This window comes from Chiloscyllium punctatum, chromosome 4, assembly GCF_047496795.1.
Source record: "Chiloscyllium punctatum isolate Juve2018m chromosome 4, sChiPun1.3, whole genome shotgun sequence".
Classification (NCBI taxonomy): domain Eukaryota; kingdom Metazoa; phylum Chordata; class Chondrichthyes; order Orectolobiformes; family Hemiscylliidae; genus Chiloscyllium; species Chiloscyllium punctatum.
This window is the reverse complement of record NC_092742.1, coordinates 13,463,777-13,476,435: the sequence shown is the minus strand read 5'-3', so window position 1 is coordinate 13,476,435 and position 12,659 is coordinate 13,463,777. Positions and strand designations below refer to the sequence as shown.

General features: G+C 40.1%; 1 protein-coding gene across 10 annotated transcripts in view; it reads right to left on the bottom strand.

Moving 5' to 3' along the window:
• The window catches only part of foxn3 (forkhead box N3), a 469,004-nt gene that overhangs the window by 16,312 nt on the left and 440,033 nt on the right, over nt 1–12,659 (bottom strand). For 9 of the 10 annotated variants that reach the window (XM_072568100.1, XM_072568103.1, XM_072568099.1 and 6 more), the window contains 2 exons: nt 10,813–10,881; nt 1,401–1,509 (listed from right to left, as the gene is read on the bottom strand). In XM_072568100.1, the coding sequence (XP_072424201.1) occupies nt 1,401–1,509; nt 10,813–10,881 (178 nt within the window). The remainder of the gene's footprint in view (nt 1–1,400; nt 1,510–10,812; nt 10,882–12,659) is intronic. The other variant, XM_072568108.1, reaches the window with a different exon arrangement.

Sequence of the window (12,659 nt, the reverse complement as noted above, 5' to 3'; positions counted from 1 at the left end):
ACAGCCAGCACGGATTTGTGAGGCGTAGGTCTTGCCTTACAGGTCTTATTGAATTCTTTGAGGAGGTGACCAAGCATGTGGATGAGGGTAGAGCAGTGGATGTAGTGTACATGGATTTTAGTAAGGCATTTGATAAGGTTCCCCATGGTAGGCTTATGCGGAAAGTCAGGAGGCATGGGATAGTGGGAAATTTGGCCAGTTGGATAGAAAACTGGCTAACCGGTCAAAGTCAGAGAGTGGTGGTAGATGGTAAATATTCAGCCTGGAGCCCAGTTACAAGTGGAGTTCCGCAGGGATCAGTTCTGGGTCCTCTGCTGTTTGTAATTTTTATTAATGACTTGGAAGAGGGAGCCGAAGGGTGGGTCAGTAAATTTGCAGACGATACAAAGATTGGTGGAGTTGTGGATAGTGAGGAGGGCTGTTGTCGGCTGCAAAGGGACTTAGATATGATGCAGAGCTGGGCTGAGGAGTTCAACCATGTCAAGTGTGAGGTTGTCCATTTTGGAAGGACAAATAAGAATGCGGAATACAGGGTTAATGGTAGGGTTCTTAGTAAGGTGGAGGAGCAGAGGGATCTTGGGGTCAATGTTCATAGCTCTTTGAAAGTTGCCACTCAGGTGGATAGAGCTTGTAAGAAGGCCTATGGTGTATTAGTGTTCATTAGCAGAGGGATTGAATTCAAGAGTCGTGAGGTGATGTTGCAGCTGTACAGGACCTTGGTAAGGCCACATTTGGAATACTGTGTGCAGTTCTGGTCGCCTCACTTGAGGAAAGATGGGGAAGCTTTGGAGAGGGTGCAGAGGAGATTTACCAGGATGTTGCCTGGAATGGAGAATAGGTCGTACGAGGATAGGTTGAGAGTGCTCGGCCTTTTCTCATTGGAACGGCGAAGGATGAGGGGTCACTTGATAGAGGTTTATAAGATGATCAGGGGAATAGATAAAGTAGACAGTCAGAGACTTTTCCCCCGGGTACAGAGTGTTACAAGGGGACATAAATTTAAGGTGAAGGGTGGAAGGTATGGGGGGGGATGTCAGGGGTAGGTTCTTTACAGAGAGTGGTGGGAGCATGGAATGCGCTGCCTGTGGGAGTGGCAGAGTCAGAATCATTGGTGACCTTTAAGCGGCAATTGGATAGGTACGTGGATAGGTGCTTAAGCTAGGACAAATGTTCGGCACGACATCGTGGGCCGAAGGGCCTGTTCTGTGCTGTGCTGTATTGTTCGATGTTCTAAATGGAATGAAATCATTTCTGAATAGTGAGATTCTCCAAGGTTCTACCTTTTACTATTGTAATATATTACAGAATTTACATCCAGTTTTCCAGTTTCAGAAGTCATATAGCCACCCCTAAGAAGGCTGACTGCTTCAATTCTACATCTGCAAGTGTTAATTCTTTACCTTACTGCTGCAGCCATACTTCCAATGTTATTAATCGGCAGTGGCTTCATACCAATGAATGGCCCTCGACTGTATGCTCGACCTCCATTTGGCATAACTCCTACAGCATCTGGACAACGTAACAGAAAACAACAGAGTTAACAGGATGAGCAGTTACAGAATCCAAACTTTTCTAAACCCAAACAATCAATGTATATACAAAATAAAATGAGCACACAATAGAGGGGAACCTCGATTATCTGATGGACACGGGCGGGGAGTATTTCGTTCGGTTGATCGAATGTTGGATAACATAGTTAGCCACGTGTTGGGATCTTGCGATTTTGTTCGGATGATCCAAAGTTCGGTTAATCAAACGCCGGATAATCGAGGTTCCTCTGTATCGTTCATACTTCCTTCATTTAAGTAAAATGTATCAAAGGAGTTTCCTTTCATTTTGTGGCGAACATTCACAATATCCACACTACAGTTCAAATGGTGGATATTAAAAAAAAATTCAGTATGCACAGGATTGCTGCCATGGATGTCATTCTTATTGCAAGTATCAGTCAGTATAGTGTTTTCCAGATGTAATAAATGAGTACTCCTGTCCGAGTCCCTCCAAAATTATTTACTTTGAATTACACTGGTTATCTTCTTACAATGTCAAGAAGTCTGTCCATTAATTCTTTCAGATATTCTCAAAAGAAAATTAAATGCTGACCACTTAGCTGTATAACATGTTGATTTTGAGATGCTGCCACAGTATTAGAGCTGTAAATAAATATTTTCTTTGCTTTGTTACATTTTTCTGATTAGTACCATCTTTTTCAGATTGCACAATGCAAATTAACAAAGCACAATCTATTTAAATATGCAATATATTTAATTAATCACCCCAAATTGCTCCTGGAATCAGTACATCAATCTCATACTCAGTTTTGGATATTCTTCCTAGATAAATACTTGAAAAAACATACTGTAAAACTTTATTTTCAGATATTTTCTACAGACAAGAGAAAACTTCACAGATCTAGTTAGCATTGCCTTTTATGCAAGGTTGACACTTTTCATTAAGTATTGTTATTTACACTCAGCAATGCTGTTATGCAACAAAGTGCAGAGCTGGCCTTGCACTGTTACTAGAATGGGGAGAAAGTGAGGACTGCAGATGCTGGAGATCAGAGCGGAAATTGTGTTGCTGGAAAAGCACAGCAGGTAGGCAGCATCCAAGGAACAGGAGAATCAATGTTTCGGGCATGAGCCTTTCTTCAGGAATGAGGAAAGTGTGTCCAGCAGGCTAAGATAAAAGGTAGGGAGGAGGGACTTGGGGGAGGGGCGTTGGAAATGCGATAGGTGGAAGGAGGTCAAGGTGAGGGTGATAGGGCAGAGAGTTCAGGAAGAAGATTGCAGGTAAAGAAGGCGGTGCTGAGTTCGAGGGATTTGACTGAGACAAGGTGGGGGGATGGGAAATGAGGAAACTGGAGAAATCTGAGTTCATCCCTTGTGGTTGGAGGGTTCCTAGGCGGAAGATGAAGATGTGGCTCAACACTTCAACTCCCCCTCCTACTCCACCAAGGACATGCAGGTCCTTGGACTCCTCCATCACCAGACCATAGCAACATGACGGTTGGAAGAAGAACGCCTCATCTTCCGCCTAGGAACCCTCCAACCACAAGGGATGAACTCAGATTTCTCCAGTTTCCTAATTTCCCCTCCCCCCACCTTGTCTCAGTCAAATCCTTCGAACTCAGCACCACCTTCCTAACCTGCAATCTTCTTCCTGACCTCTGCGCCCCCACCCCCACTTGACCTCCTTCCACCTATCGCATTTCCAACGCCCCTCCCCCAAGTCCCTCTTCCCTACCTTTTATCTTAGCCTGCTGGACATACTTTCCTCATTCCTGAAGAAGGGCTCATGCCAGAAACGTCGATTCTCCTGCTCACTGTTACCGGAATGCTGTGTACACAACTACAATAAATTGACTTCTTTTGCTCCAGAGTGCTTGAGCTTGTTTGATTTCTCTAGGCTATAGTAAATCAGAGATAACTTTAATTGATTAGTAGGAACAGAGATTTTCTCACATGCAATATGTAAAAGACAATTTATACAGGAAAGGAGGGGAATATCTTCATCTGACTACACAATGATTCCAAACCTGAAAACTGATGTTCTTTATTATAACTTGGTACTTAAAACAGTGGAGCTTTTCATTAAAGTAAGTCACGTTGTTCATATATTTCAGCAGATATATTTTCCCAGGATCTAGATTTCATTTTAAGAAAAATGTTTCTCCGTGAGACTAAATATGGAGGTAAAAACACAAACAATTGGCCATTCAAAGGCAGTTTGAAAGTTCACTCAAGTAACATTCCTTCTTTTCCCTAGACATTAACACCATTTGCCTCAAGTCAGAGAACATAATGAATGTGATAAAAACAATGACTGCAGATGCTGAAAACCAAATACTGGATTAGTGGTGCTGGAAGAGCACAGCAGTTCAGGCAGCATCCAACGAGCAGCGAAATCGACGTTTCGGGCAAAAGCTCTTCCAGCACCACTAATCCAGTAATCTAACATAATGAATGTGTCAATTGAACAGATACAATTCAGGACACAAAGCCTCACATGCCAAATATCCACCTTTCAAACCCGACAGAAATGTAAACACTTTTTTCCAGACACTATGGTCAATAAGTCTATGCTACGTTTCTTGAAGGTAAACTGCATTGTTTCTTTTAATCTATGTGATAGCCTCCCTCTAGTGTGATTTTAAACACAGAAAATAGGAGCAACAGACGACCATTTGGCCCTTTAAGCCTGCTCTGCCACTTAATGTGATCATCCAACTCTGTACCCTGTTTCTGATTTCTCCCCATACCATTTAATCTCTTATCTAACTGATTAAAAACATCTGACATTTTGGCCTCAACAGCTTACTGCGCCGAGAATTCCACAGACTCACTATTCTCGAGTAAGGAAATCTCTCATGTCCGTTCTAAATGGTCTCACCCGTATCCTTAAACAGTGACCCATGGTTTGAGACTCCTCGGAGATCAGAAACAACCTTCCTGTCAAAGCTCAATGCTAAATGTGCGTCAACTGTGCATTGCTGATCTTTGCATTAGGATTTCAATCAACTGGATCTGAACTGAAATAACTCTCAATGCTAATTTTACTTAATATCATTAGTAGCCATTACTGAAGAGAGACTTTCTGTTTTTAATCCATAGCCCAAACAAGAACATTGTTGGAAAAGCTCAGCAAGTCTGGCAGCACCTGTGGAGTCTCTCAACAGATGCTGCCAGACTGGCTGAGGTTTTTCAGCAATTTTTGTTCTTGTTTCAAATTTCCAGAATCCACAGTTCTCTTGGTTTTTATTGTTCTTATACAGTTTGCCATAAATCTCCCTCTGATGCAACAGTTTGCTTGCTTTAACTAACAACATTCTTCAGTCATCAGCTTTCCTGGAAATAAGTTCAAAACAAATAACTTAGGTGGAGAAAACAAACTTGCGACAAAATTTGGAGCAGATGTCTGAAACATTATAGAAAAAGCCAATGTTGCGACACAATAGAATGAGTTGAACTCTAAAGACAAAGTGCAACAGCTTTGATTCTAGAGTTGGACACAAGGAAGGTCAAGATTGGAGATTCCTTACAACTGTAGTAAATCGACAACCCACCTTTTACAATGCTCCAGATTTTACATACTCTGATGATTTGATGATAACTTATTAGGATATTTTGTTAAAATTGTACAGACATTACAGTTTTCTTCTGTTAATCTGTCACAGATGTAAAACAAAATATCATTTCCTACTTGGTAACACAATTAACAGCAAAAATTTCAAAGCACAAGGCATGCACCTATGAGTGTAAATTAGACATTTTTTAATTAGCACGTTCAGATATATTCGATTCATATCTGGATCAGATGGGATTTGACCTTGCGCATTCTGGTCCAGAAGTAGGGACACTATCACTCTGCGATACAACCGTTAGATGGAAATTGGTGTTTTGGCCTCAACAGCAAAGAGAATTCCACAGGATCACCAGGTTGAAGAAATTTCTCATCGCAGTCCTAAATAGTCCAACTCTTAAACTGTGAACCCTGGTTCTAGACTCCTCAGATATGCTTCCTATCACAGTTCATTGCTAAATGTGTGTTAATTAAGCATTGCCAATCTTCGAAGATCGCTTGCATCAGTGCCCATATTACAAAAGCAATACAAACTAGCACATGCTGTGTACTTCTAAAAGCTATACTCAAAGGAAATTTACAGAAACACTTTAAAAGTGCTCAACTTTCTTGTTTCTTCAACAAGCAAGCATTTAGTTATAAAATATCATCCATCCAGGAGATATAGAAGAAACTCTTCTCGCAATTGCAATACTGCTCCACATTAAAAAAATTATAAAATTGACAATTTACTTTCAAAGGTCATAAGGCAAGAAAATTTGAAACTCAAGTAAGGCTGGTTGACACTTTTGACTTTGAGCAACCATGTATCAATAACACATCCAAAATAATCACAGTGTAATTTAAAATAAAGATGGTTTTTATTTCTTTGTAGCAAATGTCAGCAATACAATTCTTGGATTTTTGAATGGAAAACACTACTTCATATAAACCTGTTGAAATCAAATGTTAATCAGTTGCATGTATGACTCTATAACCTGTGGTTCCACATTTTGATAATCTGACAATACTCAGATGTAACAGAAAAAGCCTACAACCAGAAATTGTCATTTGTCATAATGGACCCCATTTATGCATTACAATCACTGCTCTGCAATATGTAACACAGTAAATTAGTTAAATCTCTACAGAATGCATTTCTACTGAGCTGTGAGGCTAGCAAGGTAAGCAACACTTGCAAAATCACCAGAAAATGTTGAGAAAATTAGAAGAATAATTCCAAATGCAGCAATGTAAAGAAAAGCAATCAAAGAAAATTAACAGAACCCCATTTTAATATGATCAGAATAAATGCAGCTTCAACTATGCATGTGCCTGGGATCCTTTGCAACATCTACAGCAATATTAGCATGAAGTCACTGCACAAACATATCGAAAGTACAAAACCATCAGTTAATTTAGCCTCTTCATGTTGTTACTCCTATACGTCACAAAAATCCAATGGAAATTATATTTTTAAAATGTATTCCCTTCTCGTTCAGCCTTAAATCTATGTAACATTCTTATCCACCTGTATTCCAGTAACTGCATGCCAAAAGGTTCTTCATGTGAAGCTCTTTGGGATGACCCAAGGACATGCAAGATTTTACTAAACATGCATTCTTCCTTCTTTCTCAAGACAGTAAGTGATACTGCAACTTCAGGTCTTTACAATAAAATGCAGAACTAGGGATGCTGGAGATCTGAAACAGAAACAAATCTATTGCGAGCGAAACCTGGGTCTGGCAATATCAGTGAAAGGAAAACAGAGGTAACATTTTGAGTCCAGTGACTTTTATTTAAAAGTGATAGCAGCTAGGAAAAATGGGATATTGATGCTAATGGTGGTGGTGTGGTGAGGGAAGGCAAAGGCCCTATTGCTCACTCCTTCCCCTACATCCATCTCCCCACCCACAATCATCAGCATAACAATGTTAGCTTGGTTTCTTTCCGCAGATGCTGCTACACCTGCTGAGTTTCCCCAGCATTTTATGTTTGTTTGTTTCAGCTCTTTACAGTTCTGCATGCTTTATGGAGGTACATCAGATCCACCTAATTTGATATGAAGATATTTGCTGCAACATGTCCATATATGGCCTATCAATTAATAAGCAATGATAAAAAAAGAATGCTTTGTATTCTGCTCATTTGCCACATTTATTGTTTATCTCCCTATCAAACTTCTCTTTCACCCCACCTTGTGCCTGAAGCCAATGATATCTCACTGACATACTCTAAGTGCCTTCACTAAGTCGTCATTGGCAACAGGTAGGCAGGCTATTCAATGGGATAATCGAACAACATTTCATCCAACATCTGCACACTTGCGTCCAGTCATTGATGGAGGAGCAAGAAACTAGCCTGATTTTTTTTTAATGCTTCTTGGACATTGGGGTCATTCCCAATCACTGCGATAATGCAGAAGAAGCCAAACTCAGAACATCCCTCTTTGTCTGTTTGATTGGATATCATGCCATTAAGCTCTACACCCATTCATTTTACCATTGTTATGCCTTGCCTATAGAATGTACATTGTACAAAAATAAAATCACATCAACCTCAGGTTTACTTTGCCAATACATCCAGATATTGAGATCTGTACCAAGTACAGAAGCAGCAATACAATTGAAAACCATTGTTCACAAACTAGCATGACTTGTCATATCACAATGTTCTCAATTCAATAGTTAAAATACTGGACTAGCAAGCAGAGGTCATGAATATAAATCTCCTTATGTGAAGCTCAAAACATAATTTGCCAGACTGCCAAACTTAGCGGGTTCACTTCCTCGGATGCTGCCTGAACTGCTGTGCTCTTCCAGCATCACTAATCAAGAACCTAACATCCCAAATTATTTGGCGAACTCTTAAAAGTCTTCAGAACAAATTAAAACAGAACTATTTATTTGATTTGGTTTCAGATCAAGATGTTGCTCATTCAAGTTTGAACAGTTCTTAAAAGTACATGTATACTCCAGCCATCACCTCGGCTAAAGCAGACTGTTCATAACATCAGTATCCCAAATCAGCCCTGGGCTGAGTTTCTGATCCCACATTTTTTAAACTGTTAACCCATTCAGCTGCACAAATCTTTCTTCCTTATTCATTTTTTTTTAAACCCAAGCCATGTCTTTCAATCAAAACTAAACTCATTTCTCCTTTTTGAATCTCAATGGTCATTTGCACCATGGGCTTTAGTACGCCCAGGATTCTCAAAATATAGCATCAATTCTTTAAATTCTGGTTTTTAATGATACAGAATGATACAAAGCTGTGATCTCTGAAACTGATTGCAAAATGCATACCGTTATGGATTTACAATAAACCACGCCAATGTTCGGGTGTTCACACAAAGTTAGTGCTACATTCCAGAAAATTACATCTTTAAATGAAGAGCTTTAAGGTAAGAGCAAAGAGGGATGCTGCTCAGGGTCTGTGCCAGGGGCTTTTGTTTCTCGGTTGCAGGCTGCCTATGGGAGCCCGTTCTTGCTCCTGGCCACACCAAGGCCATTGCCTTGTGGGAGGCTGCTACGCCCCCATGTTGCTGGCTACTGCTGCAGCTGTCTCCAGGGCCTACTTGAACCTCTGCTTGGTGTGTCTGCTCCTCATGGCTGGCTGAAGGTCTGCATGAATTTCCATGCTGAGTAGTTCCTGTGGTTGACTAGCAGCAGTGGGCTGCAGGCTACCATGACAGCTCCACCATTTTGGCCTCTGCCATGTGATGGGTGCAGCAGGTTTCAGTCTCAAACTGCCCACACCTTGTGAGCCAAGTTGGAAGTGGAAATGGAATCTTCTGCCCCCATCCTCAGCCAGGCCAAGAGCAGCAGCTCCATCATAACTAAGGTTGTCCTGGTGGCAGTAGCAACACCTCTTGGGACAGTGCTTTAGGGCAGCAGCTCTATGGTGGTCAGGGGCAAGCAATGGGCAGATCCAACAGCTGGGTAAAAGGGCTTTTGCCCGAAACGTTGATTTCACTGCTCGTTGGATGCTGCCTGAACTGCTGTGCTCTTCCAGCACCACTAATCCAGATCCAACAGCTGGTCTAGGACTTGGTGGGTGGGGAGCCCTGGCGAACACCTCCAACATCAGTGTAGTGCAGCCAAAACAGCACCAGTCAAATCAGATGTTTAACATTACATATTGTTTTACACAATTTTGTAACAAATCTCACAATGTTCAATGCAATTTCTGTTCCTAATTATTTACTGATATTGAAGTGAAACTACCCTAAACAGATTGACTTTAAACATGGGCTACCTGTTATTAGTGGTAAATAAAATGCACAGGCTCCGCCATTACATTGTTTATCAAGTTTTTAGCTCATCCACGCCTAACAATGAAAACAAATGTTTGATCCCAGATTATAGCGACTTTGGCTTGTTTTAACAGCAATTGGGTTGCTATAATTTGCTTTGGCATTCGGAGGACCTAAATGCTACGGGAAATCCAGGAAAGAACTGAAGACATCAAGAGGGAAGAGAAAGAAATACAGCATTAAAAAGTACATCCATACTCATGGTTCCTTTTTCTGGTGTATTTTTACTGAATTAATTGCTCCCAAAATGTAATTCACAGTCATCTTCATGTAAATTAGTCATGATCTGTTCTCCAGCAAGGCTACGAGGCAATAACGCCTACAAGTGGTTTGAATACAGACATTATTTATTATGTAGGCGTTAGTCGAAAGATGTTCCCAGTCAAAACAAATTTACTCCGCATCACAATTACATAATGCTAAATTGCAAAAGATTTTCTTCATGGAAAAGTAGGATAAGATATTTATGCACTGAGCAAACTATGGGCTAATAAATAAAAAAAGATGCTCTTTGCATTCACTTAATAAATACATATAAAATCAGGGATAGAACTGGTTCCAAATTTGTTACAGTCATGAGCAGAATTGATTTATCAGGTTTTCTCATATGCATTGCTGTTAATGAAACCACCACTTTCTAAATGATTCTTAAGTACAAAGATTAAAAAGCCCGTTTCATTTACAGTCAGGGATTTATGCTGTAATGACTTTGCCTTGAGTATATCAACCTCATGAAATACTGAAGAAAGAAATAGATGACTTCCCCAAATTATTTGGTTCGATCTGATACAAGGTACATTTTTGCACCTATTAAAGAATTGGTGATATATTGCATTTTTTAAAGTTAGAAAATATTATTATAGGAACTTAATCAAATCTACGTACACAAATAACAGAAATTTCCAAAGCTCTAACAGAAACAGAAGCAGATCTCCAAACCCAGATGAGATGACTTCATGATAAGATTTTTTAAATACTCATACTTCAGACTTTAAATACTCATACTTTTGAAGTGATTGAAATATGGAGACCAAGACCAAGATCTATGCAAGGTCTATTTATCACATCTATGCAATCACTAACTTTTACCATACCTATCAACAGGGATGGCTACAAATCAACTGCAATGGCGTATAAGTAGAAGCTACCTGAAGAATCTGTCAAGAAATGAATGCCATAGTAACAGATTCAATTGGCAGAAAAAAAGGAAGGAAATTTGACAGATTGATATGGAATCTACCAGTAGAAAGCTCCACAGGTTTAGTCCATTCCCCAACTGAGGATTTTGTGAATGCAAGGAAAGAAGCATGGCAAAATAAAAAGGAAAATAAATAGAACAAAATGTGGAGGACTTGCATCACAACAGAACAATATCTGAGGAGGCTGCACTGCAATAAAAACCTTTATATTTCTATTGCAATGTACTGTGTACTCACATTCTGCTCCTTTCACCTCAGGGGAAGAATTCAGCAGCATCATGGCAGTGGCTGCATCAATATCAGAATCTGAAATGAGAAAAAGAATCTACATTTATTTTTGACAAATATGTAAGAAAGTGTTGCTGGCCAACGGAAGTGGGAACTGACAAGATTCTTTTTATATTCATTCACAGGATGTGGGGGTCATTGGCTAGCCAGCCTGGTATTGCCTATCCCTAATTGCCCAATGGGCAGTTAGGAAACAGCCACATTGCTGTGGTTCTGGAGTCACATGTAGGCCAGACTAGGTAAGACTGGTAGCTTGCTTCCCTAAAGAGCATTAGTGAACCAGATGGGGATTTTGGACATTCAGCAATGGAATCATGGTCATTAATAGACTTTTAGCTCCAATTTTGTTTTTGAATTCAAATTTCAACATCTCTCATGGAAAGACTCAAACTGAGGTGCCTAGAAAATTACTAGTCCTTATTAATCGGAGAAGGATTAACAATCTCGTGATAATACCATGATCCATCATCTCCCCCTAAATTTGCTTGCAGAAAAATATGCAGGAAAGACCTATCTTAAGTTACAGCAGGTCAACATGACAGCTTCTTCACTCAGATGAGCTGATCAAACTGTAACACCGTTATCCATATTAAATAGTCAGAAGGCACATAAAGCATCAGAATATGACTAAGCTTTGTCTGACCAGTTCAATTTGTCAAAACTTCCACTTTTTGAAATGAAAGAATTATTGACACAACAAAACAAGTTGTACTGGTGATGTCAAACCACAATCAGAACAGACAAAACTGAAAATCACTCTCACTATCTTCCTTCCTCATCCTTTATCCAACTCTCTTTTAAAAATAGAAACTGAAAGAACTGTGGATGCTGGAAATCAAAAACAAAAACAGAAATTGCTGGAAAAGCTCAGCAGCACTGGCAGCATCTGTGGAGAGAAATCAGAGTTAACGTTTCAGGTCCAGTGACACTTCCTCAGAACTGATGGTAGTTAGGAAGTTGTCTTTTTACACAAAAGATACGTTGTTGGAGGGGGTAAACTAGTAGTGGGGGGAGAGAGAGAGAGAGAGAGAGAGAGAGAGAGAGAGAGAGAGAAAACAGTGGGACAGACAAAAGATGGTGATAATGAACGGCCTAGGAAAATGAACAGTAACTATTTGTAATTAATAATGGGGTGTATGTAATTGCAGAGCATGTGGTAACAAGGTCTGGTTTGTAAGGTTAGGGTAAGCATATAGGAGAAGGTGCCTCCAGCCCTAAAATTGTTGACCTTGATACTGAATCCAGAAGGCTGAGGAATTCTCAAACAGAAAATGAGGTGCTGTTCTTCCAACTTGCACTGAGTTTCACTGCAGCAAGCCTGAGACAGAGATGGTAGCCAGGGTGATGCGTTGAAGTGGCATGATTAACTTCAGCAACTTGCGTAGAAGAGCACCCAGGTTGCTTTCCCAATCTGTCACCATTCAGATAATAATCTCCCTTCGTTTTTAAAATCATTTGCCACTAAAGATATTGAAGTTCTCATCAAGAATAAAAAAATTGTTAAATATAGCCAAGATTAGAGTGGTGCTGGAAAAGCACAGCAGGTCAGGCAGCATTCAAGGACTAGGAAAATCGACGTTTCGGGCAAAAGCCCTTCATCAGGCTTGGAACGTCAATTTTCCTGCTCCTCAGATGCTGCCTGACCTGCTGTGCTTTACCAGCACCACTCTAACCTTGACTCTAATCTCCAGCATCTGCTGGACCCACTTCTGCCTATAATTAAATATAGACAATAGAGATCAACTGAATCTCTTGATGAGTATGAAAATTGTAAGGGCAATCTTAGGAAGGAAATC